The following is a 20,372-nucleotide window of genomic DNA, read 5'->3' on the forward strand; positions in this document are numbered from 1 at the left end:
AAATATACATTTATTGACCTCAGGACAGTCAAATCAGTACATAAATTACCACTGGCTGCTAGCTACTCATTGGTGAGAAATGTTTGACAGGTACGAAAACTCTACTGATGTTTGCTTTTATTAATGGGTGGCTATTTCACTGGGGTATAGTGTTTACCTACAAGTACCTGATAAATTTACCCTAAGAACTCCAGTTGCTCCCTTGGAATCCTAAAAATCCTTAAAATATTTTAAGTGCAGACTGTTTAACTCTTGCCAAAATTATCTTGCCTTTTGTTTTTTCTTTTTGTCCCTTAGATGAATTGCTCCCTCCACCCACAAAAGTTTGATCAAAATTATTGTTTTTTTCCTCCAACTCTATTGAGATATAATTGACATATAACATTGTATAAATTTGAGGTGTACATAGTGTTGATTTGATATGCTTATATATCGCAATATGATTACCACCATAGTGTTAACTAACACCTCCATCATGTCACATAATTACTATTTCTTTTTTTGTGGTGAGAAGATTTAATCTCTTAGCCAACTTGATCAAAACGATCATAAACTCCTCTAGACAAACATAGTCTGCATAATGTAGAAAACAAAGGGCACTTGGCTAATTTTCTGAAAGATATCTGTGTAAAATTGAGGTGTGTAAACCAGGGAGAACTCTGCCTCTTTCCACTGTCATGCCACAAAGACCTCACTCTGGCAAATTTTGGGTTGCTCCCTTTGGGTATGATTAGGGCAGGACCAATACATGTGGAGGCCCTAGAAGACTAACATTTTGGGACTCATGCAAAATAATGAATGTTCTTCATTATTTGTTTAACATATCTTTTCAGAAGAAGCTGAGTATTACTCAGATGAAGGGAGAAGTTGATCCTAGAGAGTAGCCCAGAAGTCATTCTTTGCTTTACTGCCTTCCCAGTTCAGCTATGGGTGTGCATATGCATATACCTTAAATATTAATTCTCTGCAGTTACCCAGATCCACCATCCTAGAAAGCAGAGTAGCAACTCTCCATTGTTGATTGACCATGGTTCTTGAGGGATGTTCTGATAAATATGATTTTCTTTCCATCTCTTAACATTGACAGTATTTGGGGGTCTAAGTGGTATTTTAAATATATCTTATCAAGTAATGCTCTTAACAGCTGCCTGGCTAGTTCAGCTCTTAATTCAGCTTCAGAAATTCCTTGCTGTTATTATAGCCCTCATTTTCCCCCCTTCAGAACTGGATAAGAAAAAGTGCCGAAAATGTCTTTTAGGATATGGTTGATGGAGTAAAAAGAAATTAATTATTGTTATAATTTGTTTAAAGAGTAAAAAGAACACGTTACCAGACATCCTCAGCATCTTCATCACATTCTGCACCGAACTGGCAAATATCACAGGTTGAAGTCTCCTTTTGACTGGTTTCTCCTGAGCCTTCATGAACTAGAGAACAGAAGAAAGTAAACAAAAATAATTCAGATAAATATGCTTAATACCAACACTCTAAGACTATTCTGTATCAAAGCTGTTACTTTTCCAATAGACCTGTTTGCTTTTTGGGGCTTCAAAGAATGTCTTACTCACTTCCTTTCTTCCCTAAATTTAAGGAAAACACTAGCAATAATTGATATGTAGTAAACACTTCACTTTTTACAAGCAAAAAGAAACAACAAACAAGAGGGTTTACTGGATTTATCAAAAAACTTGGCTAATAAGTAGACCATATGAAAGGGTTATTAATTAAAAGGGATTTAGACTGTTACTTGCCTAGAGAAAATATCTAGTGTTTATTTTATGAAGAATACTTAGCATTTTCACTTTCCCAAATTACAGATTTTTTTTTCATTTAAAGGCTTTTATACATAATTAAAAATATTTGGATGGGCAGTCTTGACATTAGATAGGTTTTATTTTTTTTCTCAAGATGTTTCATACTTAGATGGAAAATATATTGATTATAAGTTTTTAGAAAACTGCTTTCAGTTGGTTTATACAGTAACTTTTGTATTTTATATAAATATTGCACAGAGCCCGTCATAGTGATTTCCTCTAGGAGGATTATGAACATATATTTCATTTTAAAAATATATATTCTCGGGGCGCCTGGGTGGCTCAGTCGTTAAGCATCTGCCTTTGGCTCAGGTCATGATCCCAGGGTCCTGGGATCGAGCCCCGCATCGGGCTCCCTGCTTGGCAGGAGGCCTGTTTCTCCCTTTCCCACTCCCCCTGCTTGTGTTCCTGCTCTTGCTATCTCTCTCTGTCAAATAAATAAATAAAATCTTTAAAATATATATATATATATTCTCACTGATGATGATTATTGATATTAATCTTTTTTTTCCTATAAATTACAAGTACAGAAATATGCAATATATAACTTAATTATAAAAGTAACTTTTCAAAATCAGGACACAATAGTGTAAGTTGGACTTAAATATTTTGCCTCCAAGGAATGAAAATATGAGCAGCACTTTTGAGATGATGGATTACTATTTACCCAATTAAAAAATACGTAGTTGAAAGTAAAAATAGTTTTGGTTATAGATGAAAAATTGCAACAACATAACTACTATATAGATAATTTTATTCTATGGACAGACAGTATACTTAAAAATGGATGTAAAATCAAGAGAACCTTTAAAAAAGTGTACTTCTGCCAAAGGTTAGATATTTTCAATAGAAAAAGAACATAAGCTATTAAGTATGGCATTGGCTCCAATCTTTATGAGACTAATAAGATAACATCTTTAACAAAGACACATATATTAACATGCACCCTGAAACTAACAAATCCAGTCTGACTTATTTTGTTTTAATATGATATTTTCCTCATTTCTTCTTTGTCTATTAGCAAGAGAGTTTTTAATATTTATAAAAGCAGAGGTCTTAATTCCTTGATTTTCTTTAATTTACTTCTGTGCAGGTAAGTGATTTAATTTACCCTCCCCCCCCAAAAAAAAGACAAGAAGCCATCTAAGGAAGTTCTCTATTTTATAGTTTTTCTTTTTTCTTTTTTTTAAATTTTTTTTTAAGATTTTATTTATTTGACAGAGAGGGACACAGCGAGAGAGGGAACACAAGCAGGGGGAGCGAGAGAGGGAGAAGCAGGCTTCCCGTGGAGCAGGAAGCCTGACGTGGGGCTGGATCCCAGGACCCTGGGATCATGACCTGAGCTGAAGGCAGACGCTTAACAACTGAGCCACCCAGGCGCCCCTGTTTTATAGTTTTTCCAGGAAAGGTAGAAATATTTATTTTTTCTAAAGCAACTTACCCACCCCCGTACTTGATGGTTTGCAATTACATGTCAAAAAAGTTACGAATTAAACAGATCAACTTCAATTGCAAAAGTATGGATGGTGTAGTTTTACATTTGGAAGTCTTAAGAAAAGGTATTCCTCCCCAGAAAGAAGAGGGAATTTCAGACTTTGATAGAATAGACAGCACTTATTATCCACTCTATTACTTTAAAACAGGCAAGACCATTAGAGTGGACCATGGGGATAAGAAGGAAACTGTGGCCTCTCCTCAGGAGAGACTGAACAGCTGCGGTCTCTTTATTACTTTCTTATTATTAATGCAACACAGAAGCTGCTAATGGGAGAGAGCCTTTTAGTGTTAGCAAGATTAGCAGCTTCCAGGCTGAAACTTCCCACCACTCAGGAAACATACTAACACAACGGGAAGGTCCTTAATGAGCAGTTATAGTCACTTAGGGGCAGCCCCATTTTCTTTTGCAGTAGAGATCCTTGTTTAGGGATCTACTGGAAGTAACCTAGGGAATGAGTTGTGCTAACCCAGCACAACTAATAATATTTCTACTGGAAATCACATTACATTTCTATAAATGGACAGTTATCGGTAGAATTAAGATGTTTGCAAATTCTCCCATATGGATGAAGCGGCAAATTCAGAAGTAGCAGTAGCAATGCCTCCATCAATAAATATTCCGGGAATAAAATGATATTATATGAAGTCATCCACAGTGAAAACTAAAGTAAAATCTTTCCATATTCCCTGAAGCACAGGCTTGCTCCTTTGTAATAAACAAATCAGTACAGAGTTTTCATTTAACCAAGTCGACCAGTGGTTCTTAATGGGGCTCAGAAGCTCTGGTAAATTTTGTTTGTTCATTTATTTATCGTTTTTAGCATAACTGCCCTGGGATATCCTTGGAGATACTGAATTGTAACCTTGATGCTTGGAAATGAGTATTGTAAAAGACGAACCATCCCTGTGTCAGAATCTCAGCCCTAAATAATACCAACAAGACTCTGTCTGTCCCAAGCATTCTCTCCACACATTGTTTAGCACAGGACTTGTGACAGGTCACCATGCACGGGGAGCACCTGGAGGTTTGGTTAAAATGCAGATTCTGATTCAGCAGGTGGGAGATGTGGCCTGAGGTTATGCTTTTCTTGCAAGCCCCCACCTACTGTTGTTGCAGGTCCACAGATGACAGGCTGGGGAGCAAGGATAGCACTGTGTTTTTCAAACCACCATCCACAATTTATTAGTGAGTAATGAAATGGAGTTGGTGGGTCACTTACCAGAGTTTTTGTAAACATGAAACAGAATATACTAGAATAGAAAACACTGAGTGCATCTCATTTAGAAAGCATAGGTTTTATTTTATAACACTGTTTTAGTCATCCATATGTACAGCTACACAGAGCTGCGATATAAATTTCATTTCCTACTAAAGGTCACAGTCATAAAAGCTTGGAAACCACTGATTTAGCACACGGTAGATGCTCAGTAAATGTGTGTTGAATAGGACTCTTTCTTCTTCCTGTTCTTTCTATGTTATCAGAAATGAGAAGGGCCAGTTCTTAATCATTTGCGTTCATCCACTGATTACACAGGAATAAAATTCATTGTATCCTAAAGTATTATTTCAATTATGCATTTGCATTTTAATCCTTTTGTTCTGTGAAGTAAAATAATTATTTCCCTTTATTCTATAGAAACTTAGATTTCAGCAAGTGACTGAGGGAAATTTGAGGGTAAAGGAGGCAGAGCTCCTGAAAGCATATTTTATCAAATGTGCTGCCCTTAGTTAGAACTGATTTAATCCTTTAAGATTCTGGATTGGGGGGACGCCTGGGTGGCTCAGTTGGTTAGGCGACTGCCTTCGGCTCAGGTCATGATCCTGGAGTCCCGGGATCGAGTCCCACATCGGGCTCCCTGCTCAGCAGGGAATCTGCTTCTCCCTCTGACCCTCCCCTCTCTCATGTGCGCTCTCTCTCACTCATTCTCTCTCTCTCAAATAAATAAATAAATAAAATCTTAAAAAAAAATTCTAGATTGGGGGCTTATCAAGAGATAATCTAAATGAAGGGGAGGAATCGGAGGGGGAGACGAACCATGAGAGACTATGGACTCTGAGAAACAAACTGAGGGTTCTAGAGGGGACGTGGGTGGGGAGATGGGTTAGCCCAATGATGGGTATTAAAGAGGGCACGTATTGAATGGAGCACTGGGTGTTATACGCAAACAATGAATCATGGAACACTACATCAAAAGCTAATGATGTAATGTATGGTGATTAACATAACATAATAAAATAAAAAAAGGAAAAAAAAAGAGATAATCAAATTACTTCTCTCTCAACTCTCCTTGCTCCGGTGGTTTCATCTGGAGGTTACCGAAGTTCCTTTATCACCACCTTGTTCTGGCCCAGTATGGGTCTTCACACCAGATGTGCCAGCTGGAGGCCATTCTCTTCCTGACCCACTAGAGTGCCTCCTGGGCCTCTTATAATATCCTAACCCATGTTATATTTGTGAAAACATGGTGAAATATAATGTTCAGTTATTCAATGCCATTTATTTTGTTAAAAACTGCAGTAAAATTTATATTCATTGAAATGCTCAGATCTTAAGTGTATCTTTCAATCAATTTTGAAGAATGCATATCAAGGCAAGGAACAACTCTACCATCCCAGAAGATTCCTTTGTGCCCCTCCCAGCCATTATCCTACCGCCACTCTGTCTCTATATATAGACAGTTTAGTGATCTGATTTCTGTCACCACAGATTTGTTTTAACTATTTTAGAATATCACATCAATGGAATCCCACAATATTTAATTATGGTGCCCACCTTTTTCACTCAGCATCATAGCTTTTGAGATTAATTCAGGTGGTTGTGTGGATCCATAGTTTATTTCTCTGTACTGCTTGGTATTCCAACGAATGAATATATTATAGCTCATTTATCCATTTTCTTATTGAAAGACATGATTGCTTTTAGTTACTAGCCAGAAACAATAACTGTATTTATTAATAAAGCTGCCATAAATATTGTTGTAAAAGACTTTTTGTGCATATTAGTTTTTTATATCTCTTGGACAAATATCTAGCAGTGGTATAACTGGGTTTCAAGGTAAAAATTATTCTTGTTTCTCTTTTTATTCTTGAGTTGCGGGAATTTTTAATATAATTTGGGTATCAATTTTTGTCAGATGTGAAAACTGTCAGATGACGTGAAGTAGAGGTTGAGGTCCTGTCTCTGTTTTTCCCCTATGGGCATGAATTCTATCTCATGACCTATGAATGTAGTGAAATATGTTGATTGATTTTCTTATGTTAAGCGAACCTCCCATTCTTGGGATAAGTCCAACTTAATCATGGTATGTAATCCTTCTATGTAATGCCGGATTTCATTTGATGATATTTTGTTCAATTTTTTAAAATCTGTGTTCATAAGATATATTGGCTGTAATTTTCTTTCCTTATATTGTCCTTGTTTGATCTTACTATCAGGCTTAAAATTGTCTCATGATAAGAGGTGGAAGTGTTCCCACTTACTCTGTTTTACGAAAGAGTTCGGGTATGATAGTATTGTTGTTTGAGTTCTTTATACAAGGTTGTTTAAATTTTCTATTTTATTGATTTCTGCTCTTATTTTTATAATTTCCTTTGTGCCATATACTTACGGCTTAATTTATTATTTTTCTAGTTTCTTAAAATGGAAGCTTGATTTTATACCTTTCTTATTTCCTAAGATAGTCATTTAAATCTATAAATTTCTTTCTATAGGCTGTTTTAGCTGCATCCCACAAATACGGATATATTGTGTTTTCATGTATTAATGTTCAAAATATGTATTGTAATATCTTTTGAGTTTTTTTCTCTGACCCATGTATCATTTCGTAAGTATGTTTTTAACTTCCAACTATTGAGGGTTTTCCAAGTTACATTATTTTTATTCATGTTTAATAACTCTATCATGGATGAAGAACATATTCTGTTTAATTTAAATCCTTTGAAATTTATTGAAACTTGTTTTACCGCTCAGAACCTGGTCTATCTTTTTGAATATTCCATATGCCTCTTAGAAGTTGTAACTTCTTTTGAGGAGTAAGTTTCTATAAATGTTAATGGGCTTAAGTTGATGGTTAGCATTGTTCAAATCATCCATAATTGTACTGAGCTTTTGTTTAATTGATCTATCTTTTCCTGAGAAAGGAGTGTTAAAATCTCTCTCAAGACTGTAAAATTGTTTCTAGTTCTCTTTTGTTTGTTCTTTTGTTTTGTCCTGTATGTAGAAGCTTTGATATTAGGTATATAAACATTTAATAGTCTTATGTCTTCTTAAAGAAATGACCCTTTTGTCATTAGGAAATGCCCCTTTTAATCTCTGGTAACACTATTCACCTTGAAGTCAACTTTGTTCTGATATTTATATAGCCATACCAGCTTTTGTTTGCTTAGGTAAAAATTATTCTTGTTTAAAGGGTGTTTCTTGAAAACAACATAGAGATGGATCTTGATTTTTTCTATTCAGTCTGAACACGTCTGCATTTAATCAGGGTGTTTAGTCTATTTATTTTAATGCAATTATTATTATTATTTTAAAGATTTTATTTAAAATTAGTTTTACTTTACAGAGCTGCCCTACTCATTTTTGTTAATTTCCAAGACAAAAGCCAGAGATTTCAGTACTAATGAAGACTCATGCCTGTCATTGTTAAGTGATTGACTTCTGACACGTGTTTGCTCTAACATTTCAAACTTACTTAGAGTCTCACATTCTCCATGGAAGACACTATTGGCATATGAAACTATAGATTGTTTTATTTTTTCCATTATTTTTCTACCCTTTCTGATAAAAGGACCATATATTCCTTTCCATAGCCATATTTCCATTGAATTCCATGATACCACTGTTGGTCTTGTGACTTGCTTTTGCCATTGAAATGTGAATGGAAATGAGAAGCTATATAAAAGCCATCATGTGGATTTTTACTTTCTTGCTCTCTCCCTTTGCATTAAAAAAAAAAAGCATATTCCAGAATAGGAGTGGTTCCTTTAACCAATCCCAGAATGAAATTATATTTAGAGCAGAGCCACAGTTGAGAGAAAGCCATGAGAGCAAGAATTATGCCATTGATGCTATAAGCCTCTCAGATTTCAAGTCATTTGTAACTATAGCTTTGCCTAGTGAAAGATGAATAATAAGATGCAATTAATGCTATTAATAAATTCTAAGGAAATGTATTTTCACATCATTTTCCACACCTCAGATTTTGGTTGCATTACTCATCCACACAACCCTAGCTCTACTTTTAATTCTCTCCAAATCTGCCTTCAAATTTTTTACAATTTACTTTCTATACCAGCATATATTCTGCAATGGTTAAGGCATGTTTCTTTTTTTATATTTTCATAACATAGCAGTATGTATCCCACTCTATGCATGATTCCCATTTTCTTCACTATGTAGCTCTGTAGTATATCGCTTTGACAGATAAATAAGGTGTCCCATTTAAATTAAACATAGCACAAACATTAAACACAGTATAAACATGTATGAATAGAAACCTCCACATGCATCATCTAAAATAAAACAGGCAGTCCCTAAAACATCAGATTGTATCAACAAAAAGAATGAGACTTCTAAGCTTAAATATGACCCATATATATTGGTTCTAAACTTATTTAAATTACTCTAAAATTGAAACAAAAATTACACAAATTTTACATAGATCTTAATCTGATTTTTTTTCAAAATCTAGAATACATTTTTTTTTCTATTTAGTATCAATCTAGTATTCAGGTTTCTTTCCCTAAATAGTAAGATGACAAAGTAATTCTTGGCAGACTTAATTTTTTCCACTTTGTTTACATAGAAAAAAGACTTATCAGTGATAACATTCAATGTATCTGTTGTAACTAAAATTACTTTGATTACCAAATTATAAACAGCAATATTTTCAAATAGAAACAGCATTTTTTTTATTTTGAATAACTTCCATAAGTTATTATTTCATTATCACCAAAAAGCTGAACTTTGAGTTTACCTTCCAATGAAGGAAACATTCCACTTAAACAATAGAAAGAAATTTTTACATCAAAACTCTCCGTTCTATTCTTTAATTGGTACAACTTGTCAATTTTGCCTTTTGTATGCCAGTTTTACCTCCCATGTGCCTTTCCCACACATTAGCTGAACTTAAATGATGGGAGTTGCTGACAGTTCCTAGAGGCTCAGACAATTCCAAGCCGTGGTTTTTGAGCCAAAGTCATGTTCCCTTTTACATTTTCCAACATTTCCCTAGAAACCCAAATAGGACTTTAAAGAAAAATGAGAATAAGAAATATTTTCCTTTTATTCATATTATAATGTGAGGATATTGTAATGTGACTAAAAAATGACACCGTTACATCATATTATTGAAATGCTAAAGCAAGAGAGGTAGCATTTTGGCCCGCTGTTTATAAAACACAGATGCATTGTGTGTATGTATCAATGCCGGAAGATGTGTTCAGATTTTAGGGAGGAAATCCATTATCTTTGTTTCATTTTAATTAAAAGAGGTACAATTCCACTGATAATTTTTAATTTTTAAGTGATTTAAATGCCAAAAACTAAAGGAAGGCTGAAATTATGCTTACACATAATAATTTAAAATTCTAAAAACCACTTGAAAATCTAAGAACTAAGTTCATGACTGAGCAAATGTAATGTTATATTAAACACTCAAAAGAAGAGATCATTACAGAAAATTTAATTTTTCATAATTAAACTAATTTGCTAGAGCTTGACAAGGCTTCTTTAGAAATCACACGTAATTTATCTTCTACACAACTAAAAATAATTTAAGAGATTAGTACAATGCTACTATGTTGAGGCACAATTCTATTGCCATCATTGAAGTCTGACTGATTTCATTCAGTCCTATCTGAGCTAGAACTAAAGATACTAGGTTGATTAAAAAAAAAAAAGCAACAGATAAACGAAATAAAGAAAAAAGAAATGAGAGAAGGAAGGAAGGATGGGACGAAGGAAAGAAGAAAAGAAAAAAGGAAAAATGCTTATTTAGTTTGCTATCATGCATGCCAGAATTCATAGGAGCAAGTTACTATGCCAGACTTCAGGAAACTCTATCATGTCAATCATATGATAATTATAAACAAAAATATTTTTATTTTTCTCAGTCTAATTAATTTTAATTATTTTATCAAATTCATATAAATAATTTAAATTTTTTTCTTATTAAATTCCTAAAAGATGAGAAATTTATTTTTCATTGGTAAATTATGAACACTGGCTTGGGCTGAATGAGCTACTATAGAGCATGGTGGATACCACATCCCCATGAGAGGAGACTGAGGAAAGATTAGGAGGTTAGTAAGTGGAAACAGCAAACGTGGGGGATCGTTTTGTGCAGAGTTGCTGATGAGGACAACACAGAATGAGGCACTCGTCGGATAAGGATGTATAGTCAAGAAACAGATTTTTATGGAAGGCTGGAGTTGAGGCATCGCTGTCTGCTGACAGGAATAATGGAGTGGAGAGGAACAAGTGTATGCAGGAGAGAAAGAGGACAATCGGGGAAGCAATGTTCCTGAGAAGGGATGGGTTTACATGTAGGTATAGTGGGTGGTCTCAGAGGTAGGCACGCGTCTTCCACTCCAGGAGGGATGGCAGAGTATGTGGGTGCAGATGTACGGAGGAGGTGACACTGGAAAGGGACACATGAAACAGATCTCCTCTGGTTGTCTTAATTGTCTCTACTGTATCTTTACTTAAGAGAAGGGCTGGTGGTTGACAGGACGCGATAAGAAAGGAGAAGAGGTGAAATACTGTAGGAGAGTGAAGGCAAATGAACACCGAAGGCTTTCTAAATCTTTCTTATACTAATTAGTTGCTTTCCAATTTTGTGCTTAATTCTTTCAGTTAGCAAATCTCCAATGAATAAAGATATGTTTCTATTAACTTGCACTTCTGTATGTATTTAGTACATGACGTTTGGTGTTGGTAACTTTAAGGCATTCTGTGATGTTTAAAGTTTCACTTGAATCATCACATAAAGACTAACTTGGCAACAGAATTAACTTGAACCTGCTTAATGTTTGTTTTGGTAAAGGGGCTTCACAATCTGGTAACATCTTACATGTCATGTTTATTTCCTAAATATTTTCCCATTCCGTCACCACTGAGCTAGTTGAGATCTGTATCATGCCTTGCCTAAACTTCTAACCTGACCTCTGTACTTGCAAACTTGCCTCTCTTAAATACATCTCCATGTATCCCTTTAGATGCAAATCTGATCATACTATTTAAAATTGAAAACGACGTGAAATAATCTAAAGGCAGTTGCATGATATACAAAATTCTGGCCAAGGGCTGGGAGAACTGGATTTGGGTTGCCTAGATTCTTTCCTGATCCCCAGAAGGCTTATTTATAAAATGAAAAGCTTGCCCCGCTCAGCTTACAGGCTGTGGTGAAGATGAAATAGGTGGATGTGTGAAAGCATTTTGCACCCTCTACCTTGCTCTGCTACCTTAAGGTGTTAACGTTAAGAAAGTGTTAAAGGTGAATAAAGTCATTATCTTATTCCAAGCAAGAAGGTTCTTTGAAGGATGTCTAAGGCCAAACGTCACAAACATTAATTTTTGCCCCTTGTAACTGGCTTTGTACTGATACTGAAGTAGGAGTCTTTGTGGGAACGGGGAAATAAGAATCCCAAACAATATAACAAACTAGGGAAATAAGAATATTGAGGAACTTACAGAGGAAGTCCAGCACCAAAACATGCTCATTTAGTTTCTTATGTTAAGGAGTAAAAAGGATTGAAGAAGGTGCAAGTGAGAAGTGGATGGGAAGTCCCTGACAGATATGCTCAGAAATTGTCCAGAGCGCCAAGGCTTTTTGTTCTAGTACACCAGATCTTAGAACAAAGAAAGCACTGAAGTAATATTTTACTTCTTTTTTTTTTATACATGAAGAAAAGAATTCAATTGGGCTTTATCTGTTTTTTCCCTGTACTTGCCTGCGATGGGCTTTAGTTTTCACTGAAAGCTTGAAAAACATATTCCATGTGGTTCTGACTTCCAAGTCCAAATGAGACTTAAAAATCAAATTTATAAAGATCAAGACTTGTTTAAATATATAACATATTGATATAAACAGGCCAAAGAAATAAAAGAGCAGCAGTAATAATAAAGCCAATTTTAAGAGGTCACAGCATTTCATAAAATTGGTAGTTAAAGCAATAAAGCAATAATTTCTCTGAATTGCCTGTACTATTTTCCAGCCTAGTTTTGCTATCTAAGGTCCAGTCTTTAATTTTGGGAATCACAAATACTAAAATAATAGGAAAATGTCAGGGCTGGAATTCAGTGTTTGTGATTAGTTTGTGATTAGATCGGTCTTGAGCTCAATCTAGCAACAAACACATCTTCCTCCACCCTCACTTGTTCTATATTGAGAGTCCTGTTTCATTTCTACAATTTCCCTTCTGCCTACGGGCTCCAATTGGTGGAGTTTGGTTACTCTTGTGATTTCCTTTTCCACTTTATAGCTGTCTCTCAAATTCTTGTTTCCAACCTGTAGCTTATTGCTTATTCTCTAGTACACTTGAAGATCTTTCTTGTGATGCCCCACTTTGGAATCAGCCTCTGCTAGCAGCCAGGTAAGGCAGGCCCCACTAGCCTCTGTTTCTTTCCCTCCCAGAAATAGTGCTTTCACATATTTTACTTCAAGTCAACATAAACAAAAGAAAACAAGGAAAAAATGTCTTCTCAAAAGTGTAAGGATAGAAAGGTCAGAATTATCCAATTTGAGGTGTGAAATAAGACATGAACGACTTCCACAAAATGGAAAAAAAAACCCCACAAAACAAAACAAAACCCACAAAAAGGTCTAAGAAAGCTAAATGCTGGAATAGGTTAGAAATTGACTTCAACTAATCAATATGTCTACTTACGGAACCATTAGCTCAGTCTGAATCTGCCAAGTGGAAAGAATGAATAATTGTGGAAAGGACAACTAGATTTTTTAAAAAATTGCAAGGATTTTAGAAAAAATTTTATTGCCAGTAGATTGCCAAAGATATCCAGAGATAAATGGAAAATGATAAAATTTTTAAAATTAACAATGTTCTATTCAGGATTTCATAATGAGACCAATTTTCTCAACTCCAGGTTTTTTAAACTCAGACCACTTTCATTTATAGTTTCATCAAGATTCATGGACCTTTTATTTTTGAACACCTTACACCTGCATTGTAAGATAATTGAAACTAAATTAGTTTCCTTGTTTTTGCCGATTTGGGGAAAAAATTCTTCTGTTTTAGGAAAATTTGCTGTTTGCCTAAACCATGAAGATTTAGGTTTAATAGGGACTGCAGCTTCTTACTTCTGTTTAATTTTTATTTTAATAATTACAGTATTGAAAAACATGTATGCTAAAATTATCAGGCATAAAGATATGATTTAAATTTGTGAGTAAATAAAAACACATTGGTAAATATAATAGATCCAAGAAGAAAACGTCTTAAAAGGACAACCCATTTGTATTATGACATTGGGGGTTACACTGACAGAATTAATAACAAAATTTTTTTAAAGATTTTATTTATTTATTTGACAGAGAGAGACACAGCGAGAGAGGGAACACAAGCAGGGGGAGTGGGAGAGGGAGAAGCAGGCTTCCCGCAGAGCAGGGAGCCCGATGCGGGGCTCGATCCCAGGACCCTGGGATCATGACCTGAGCTGAAGGCGGACGCTTAACGACTGAGCCACCCAGTCGCCCCCAAAATTTTGTTTTTAAGTCATATTTTTGCAGGGCTTTACTGTTGTTCATTTAATTTAAGATTGTGGTTTCAGTTTAGAAGTCAATGAAGTATTTTTAATGACTGAAATAGTGGTCAATAAGCAAATTGGAATGATATGTATTACATTTAAAAATACAAATCTTGATTATGATACAACTCTGTTTAAAGGTTTCCCATTACCTTTCAGATAAAAAACCCAGTCCTTATCACTGTATTTAAGGTCTTTTATGAATTCCCACCAGCCTATCACTCCGTCCTCATCTCTAGGCTCCTGGCACCCTCCTCATGCTATAGCTGTACTTGCTGCTTGGCTGGGATCTACACATGCAGTTTCCACTGTCTAATGGCTGATTCTGATTTTAACTTGAAGACTCAGCTGTAGCACCACACTGTTCAGGAAAGATGCCCTCACTTTCCTGCCTTGTCCTTCACCCCCAGGCTGGGTAAAGCTCTTGGTCTGTGACCCCAACACATTCTTTCTACTTATCACACTGTAGAAGTAGGGTTACTTTCCTGATTCTCCCAATAGTCCTGTGAGTTCTTCAAGGTCAAGTCATATGCCTTATTTGCATTTATATCTATTCCTAGCACAGGACTTGGGAGATGATAGGAAGCAAGGGTCAGAGGGGGCATTTCCAGAATTTGAGGTCTTTGTGTTGTAGCAGTTCCGGGTAATGACCAGGTGTGACCACATTTCCAGTCAGCTTGAATGAAGTTGAGGAGTCGGAGGAACTATGGAGCCAGTATTGAGAAGAAATACAAGACAGACTCTGTGGTAGTTACATGTTGTCCATAAAATGTTTGGGCACCGGGCAAGATGACCTTTCCCCAGATGTTACTAGGCTCTGGAATTAGTTCTGGCTAATGAATGGTTGAGTGAAGGTGACTGCTGGTTGAAGACCTTCCCGACTATTGAAGAGTGCCCGAGAGGGGCTGGAACGGAGCCTAATGAGAAGGCTATGGCACAGGGATAGTAGAAAATTGTGAGATGTGGCACAGAATTTGGAGAGAGAACTGCAAAGATCTACTGATGGATTAAGTGCAAGTATAAAGTCAACATTCAAGAGAGCTGCTCCATCTGTCCAGGTCCCCGAGTGATTGCAATAAGCAGAGCCCTCATCCAGCACCTTACCCAGTCAACCTGCAGTAAACATGTAGTGAGCATAAAAAATAAACCTTGGTTTTTTTAAGCCATTAAGTTTTAGGAGGTATTTGTTTCCACTGCATACCCTCACGTAAGCTAGCATAACTTGACTATGTTAGAAGAGGAGGCTAAGAGGCATGAATGCAATGTGTTCCACTGTGCCAATTTCACCAACTCCCAGTTATCTAACTGCTAGTTACCCTCGAATAGACTACATGAAAGTGAGCCAAGCACTGATTCATTGAGGAAAATGGCAGTGATGTGAGGTTCAGCAGCTTATACCTAAAGTATGGGCAAGGGTAGTTTCAGTAAATAGCATGAGTTTTGAATAAGAAACAGTTTATTGAGTGATGATGGCAGCTTCCCTGATGATGGTTTGAAGAGGAGGGTATGAAGTCAGAGATATTTGGCCTCTCCCTAGCTTTATATGGGAAGGTAGAGAAATAAATAAGGCTTGGAATCATATTATACTGTCACCGGGGAGAATATACAAAGAAATTATTGAAACATTTAGGACAACTTAACCTTACTCCTTTACCAGAGCTAATATTGATAACAGCTATCCGAAAAAGGCAAGAATATACCAAGTTCTTGTATCTTTAAATAAGCCCTATTTTACTTTTACAGAGCATACAGGAAATATTTCCTAATAATTATTGGTATTTTAAAAGCTATACTCACATGCATGCTTTTAATGCCTTAAAGCCCTTTGACATAAAAGTCAGATTGTGGCTGATTCGGGGTATCCCCAAATGGAAATCATTTTTTTTTTCCTATCTCAAAACACATTCTGCTTCCTGCCCAAATTCATGCCCACAAAACATTCTGTACTGTTGCTTTCATTTTCCCCAACGCTGCTTAGATTTCTTCATGCATATTCGTATTTTTAGATCAGATAAAATGAATAGAAGTTTCTCTCCCTGAAAAATATGTAGTGTGATTCAAAGAAAATGTTAATTAAATGAAATACTTAAAGTCTTGTGAAATATTGATATGTAGCAACTAATTTTGTCTCTGTACTCAGTTGCTTTGTCTTTGTGTGTCTGCAGCACCGTCCTTATGGAATCATGTCGCTGTACTAGCACGGGTATGGACAGCATTTTTAAACGGAAGAGAAGGGGGATGGAGAAGGACTTAAATGTGCTAAACACCATCTCTTCAAAATACGCCTGAATCTGAGGTAGTACTCAGGGACTTATCATATCTTTACTGAGTTATATTCATTTTTAAGAAAAACCACCTCCATACAGAAATACTTTCCATCAACGCAAATCAAATACAGGTATCAAAATGAAGAGGACTCTCCCTGCGTTGTCAAGTTCCGTGTCAGAAACATGGGCTGTCTTTCATGACAACAGGTCCACACCTCCTCTGCTCCCACACTGCCTGACAAGCAGGTCACAGAGAAAGGTTGTAAACCACATTCCTTTGCCTAAGAAGGGATTCCAAAAAAACATGTACTTTAGCTTTACTCAAAAGAGGGTCAGATGGCTGAGGCAGTGATTTGTTTGTGTACAGATGAGCAAGTGCAAAGGGATGGAAAAATATTCAGGTGAGGAATTTCTAAACGGGGAAGATGTCTTTTAAAGACAGCCTCTATGACATACCAGCCGTACCTGGCAGTCCCAGGGCAAGGTGAGCGTACTAGAAACGATGGAGTCTTCTTAGTGAAAACTGCTGCATACTGAGAGAGATCTGTGGGTGGGATAACAGCCAGGAGTGCCACTTTTAGAGTATATGTTTTTAAAAGCAGGTTCACATCAGTTTTAATGCAACTGGGAAGGATTTCAACTTTTTTTTTTTTTTTTTTAAAGACAAATTACTTGGATTTTACTCCTATTAAAAAGCCCAAGACTAGATACGGTAAGCAGCCACATTAGATTGGAAATAAAATTTCAGTAAAATTAAGAAGCCAGTTTGATGCATTCTTGGCGCATAGAAATGTACATTAAAAAGACGACTAGTTCGTTTAGTGCATTTGTTAAATGATACAATGTCCATATCTATGATTACTCCAGAGATCAAATTAAGAACATTCCTCATTTGTTGGTTTGTCTCTAAGGAAAATAGAGGAAAACAAATGCTAATCAAAAGATTAATGGACTTCTCAACGTATGATACATTAACCACCCCTTCAAACCTTCGGGAAACAAAATAAGAATAAAAGAAAAATAAAGTGTTGTCTAACATAACCTTGGTAATTATTGTATTGTTTTCAGGTCCTTGTCAGTATGAATTTGACTAAGTCTGTGAATCTTTCTAGAATATTCCTATAGCTATCCAGATAGAAACATCATACATAAAAATGTTCTTTATTCCAGAACAGATGAAACTCCCAGTGGTAAAAGATTTATGTATCTCTGAAGGTTTCTTATCACCCAGCAACATAACTCTCTGATGGTTCAGTGCCTGAAAGGGTTGTCTGAGATCACTCATCAAATAAATCAAATAGTTGGCTGGCTAGAAGAGTGGGAACCCAAAGTAATCTCATGTCTTTGCTTTCAGACATCAAATCTTTCTTCTAATAAGCCAGTAGAGAAGTTAACAAGTACTTGGCATATCCAACCCCGAATATCAAGTTGCTGCTACTGGTTCTGAGAAGATGTGACCGACTAGGCAATGACCATATCTAGTGTTAACATTTTAAACTACAAATTCCAAAACCTTGATATGTTAAACGAAAGGTGGTGGTGAGAAGCCTGGAAACGTACTGAGTTTCATCTCTAAATACCTTGAAGGAATCTTATTGAAACATAGAAAATCCACTTCAGTGGGGTGATTTTAAATATTCTATAAACATTTATTGAATGATGATAAAATTATGTTTTATGTAACTTCTTGGTTAACATTTGACTAAAAGCAGTATTTTAAATTACTATGGTAAAAAACGAGTCTTTAAAAAACTAAAAGTCAGGTGCTATAGGATCATAATGTCCCTGTAGCTGCTTAAATATATGTTACATTAAAATGAAATAAAATTAAAAATTCAGTTGCTCAGTTGCATTCGCTCCATTTCAAGAAATCAATAGCAACATGTGGCTAGTGATGACCTGTATTGGACAGGACAGATACAGAACATTTCCATCAACACAGAAAGTTCTACCGGACAACGCTGCTCTAGAAAGATGTAACTCAGATACAGCATATGATCGTATTCATGAGTCAGTTTTCCCCATTCAGTACTTTTGTTTTAGAGCCTTACAACCTATATAAAGTAAGAGATGGTGTCACTGCCATTTTCATCTTCCCATGAGCTGGAGACAATATCTTACCATGATGCATACATGTGTGGTATGACTATGTGCGTAGTTTTGATGTATGTCCTTGATGAATAAATAAACACAATAGAGATTCTTTTTAAAATATTTTATTTATTTATTAATGAGAGACAGAGAGAGAGAGAGAGAGAGAGAGGCAGAGGCAGAGGGGGAAGCAGGGTCCCCGCTTAGCAGAGATCCCGATGCGGGACTCCATCCCAGGACCCTGGGATCATGACCTGAGTCGAAGGCAGACGTCTAACTGACTGAGCCACTCAGGTGCCCCAACACAATAGAAATTCTTAATTAACAAAACCTTGTTTTCTTACTGTATCTCAAGTGCTCAAAACATAGCTATCTTCTAATGTAGTCTCTAAACATCCTGATGATGAGCATCAGTATCACTGTGGCATCAAGCTCAACAGGTTAGAACTAGCACGATAGAGTAAATGTGGCTTTAATGAATATGTTTTGTTCCTCTGTCCAAGGCTCTGGCTACCAACTTGCATTTATATTTATAATTTGGGTTAGCGTGCCTACCTCATATACCAAGAATAATTATTGTGCCTGGAGTTCAGCACCGATATATACACACTGCTTAGCATAGATCCTTGAAAAAAAATGTTTCCTTTTCGTGTGGGCCTAATTCTTCCATATATAAACTTAGCCATGTGAGTTTAAAACAAGACAACATGGGAGCCTTGCGAAGTGTATTATTTGTAATAGAACGGGCTTGATTTTTGGAGGTTAAAACCTTCCTACAGAAGAATTATCTTCCCAACTGACATCAACAGGCTTTTCATTACTAGCAGTTTGAGGAGGGAGATTAAAGCAAAATGAAGGCATATAGAGATTTAATTCTGTGTTCACATCTAGAAGCAGTGATAAGCTGGGGATCTGCCATTACCTTGATATTTTAGAGATAAATGGATATCTGAATAAATAGAAGCCTTTGGTTTCTGCAGCTGTCACTAGCATATCTCACCCTAATTGCAAAATACTTATTTTAAACACTAGAAAACACACCAAGGAAACTAACCTCAGCTGGTGAAAAGGAGATTTTCAATTGCTAACTTTTCTAAATTAATTCAGTGTGAGAGATACTAAGGATGTCATTTTATCCTTTATACTTTTCACTTTGTAGTCTGGATGTGAGGAAGAAAGACACTACCTCTGTGGTTTCTCTGTGGGTAAGAACTGTTTTATTTTGCTCTGTACCCTAGTACTCACATATTACTTGGCACATGGTAAGGCACTTAGAAAATATTTATGAATAAAAGAAGGAATAGGTTTTGGCTGAGACAAGAAAAAAGGTCATTTTTAAACTTAATATTTACAGGTATATATTTATAGTGATAATGTTTCTTTATTCAAATATATGTATTTATATATTGCTTTCTTACATTTGAGAAAACAGTGTGTATCGTTGTCCCCCCCCACCTCTCTTCCTTCCCTCTCTCCCCAATCCTTTCTCTCCCTCTTCTATTATCAACGAATGTTTTATTTTTTTATTTATTTATTTATTTTTTTTTAAAGATTTTATTTATTTATTTGAGAGAGAGAATGAGAGAGAGAGAGAGAGAGAGAGAGCATGAGAGGGGGAAGGATCAGAGGGAGAAGCAGACTCCCTGCTCAGCAGGGAGTCCGATACGGGACTCGATCCCGGGACTCCAGGATCATGACCTGAGCCGAAGGCAGTCGCTTAACCAACTGAGCCACCCAGGCGCCCCTATCAACGAATGTTTTAGATAATCAATCACATTCCCGATCATGGAAGTCTGCACCACAAAAATATCTTCTTCATATGTTGATTTACTTAAAAATACAATGACATTAAGAGATTAAGATAAAACTAGATATTGAATTTTTAATTCAGTGATATCACCCATTTCTCTTGCACATTCATTCATTCCACCAAGTTT

At 36.0% G+C, this 20,372-nt stretch overlaps 1 protein-coding gene across 1 annotated transcript in view; it reads right to left on the reverse strand.

Moving 5' to 3' along the window:
• TMEFF2 (transmembrane protein with EGF like and two follistatin like domains 2) overlaps nucleotides 1-20,372 on the reverse strand; it is a 225,559-nt gene that overhangs the window by 97,507 nt on the left and 107,680 nt on the right. Inside the window, exon 5 of the mRNA XM_078071130.1 lies at nucleotides 1,331-1,427. Within this exon, the coding sequence (XP_077927256.1) occupies nucleotides 1,331-1,427 (97 nt within the window). The remainder of the gene's footprint in view (nucleotides 1-1,330; nucleotides 1,428-20,372) is intronic.

The sequence above is a fragment of the Halichoerus grypus genome, chromosome 4, assembly GCF_964656455.1.
Source record: "Halichoerus grypus chromosome 4, mHalGry1.hap1.1, whole genome shotgun sequence".
Classification (NCBI taxonomy): domain Eukaryota; kingdom Metazoa; phylum Chordata; class Mammalia; order Carnivora; family Phocidae; genus Halichoerus; species Halichoerus grypus.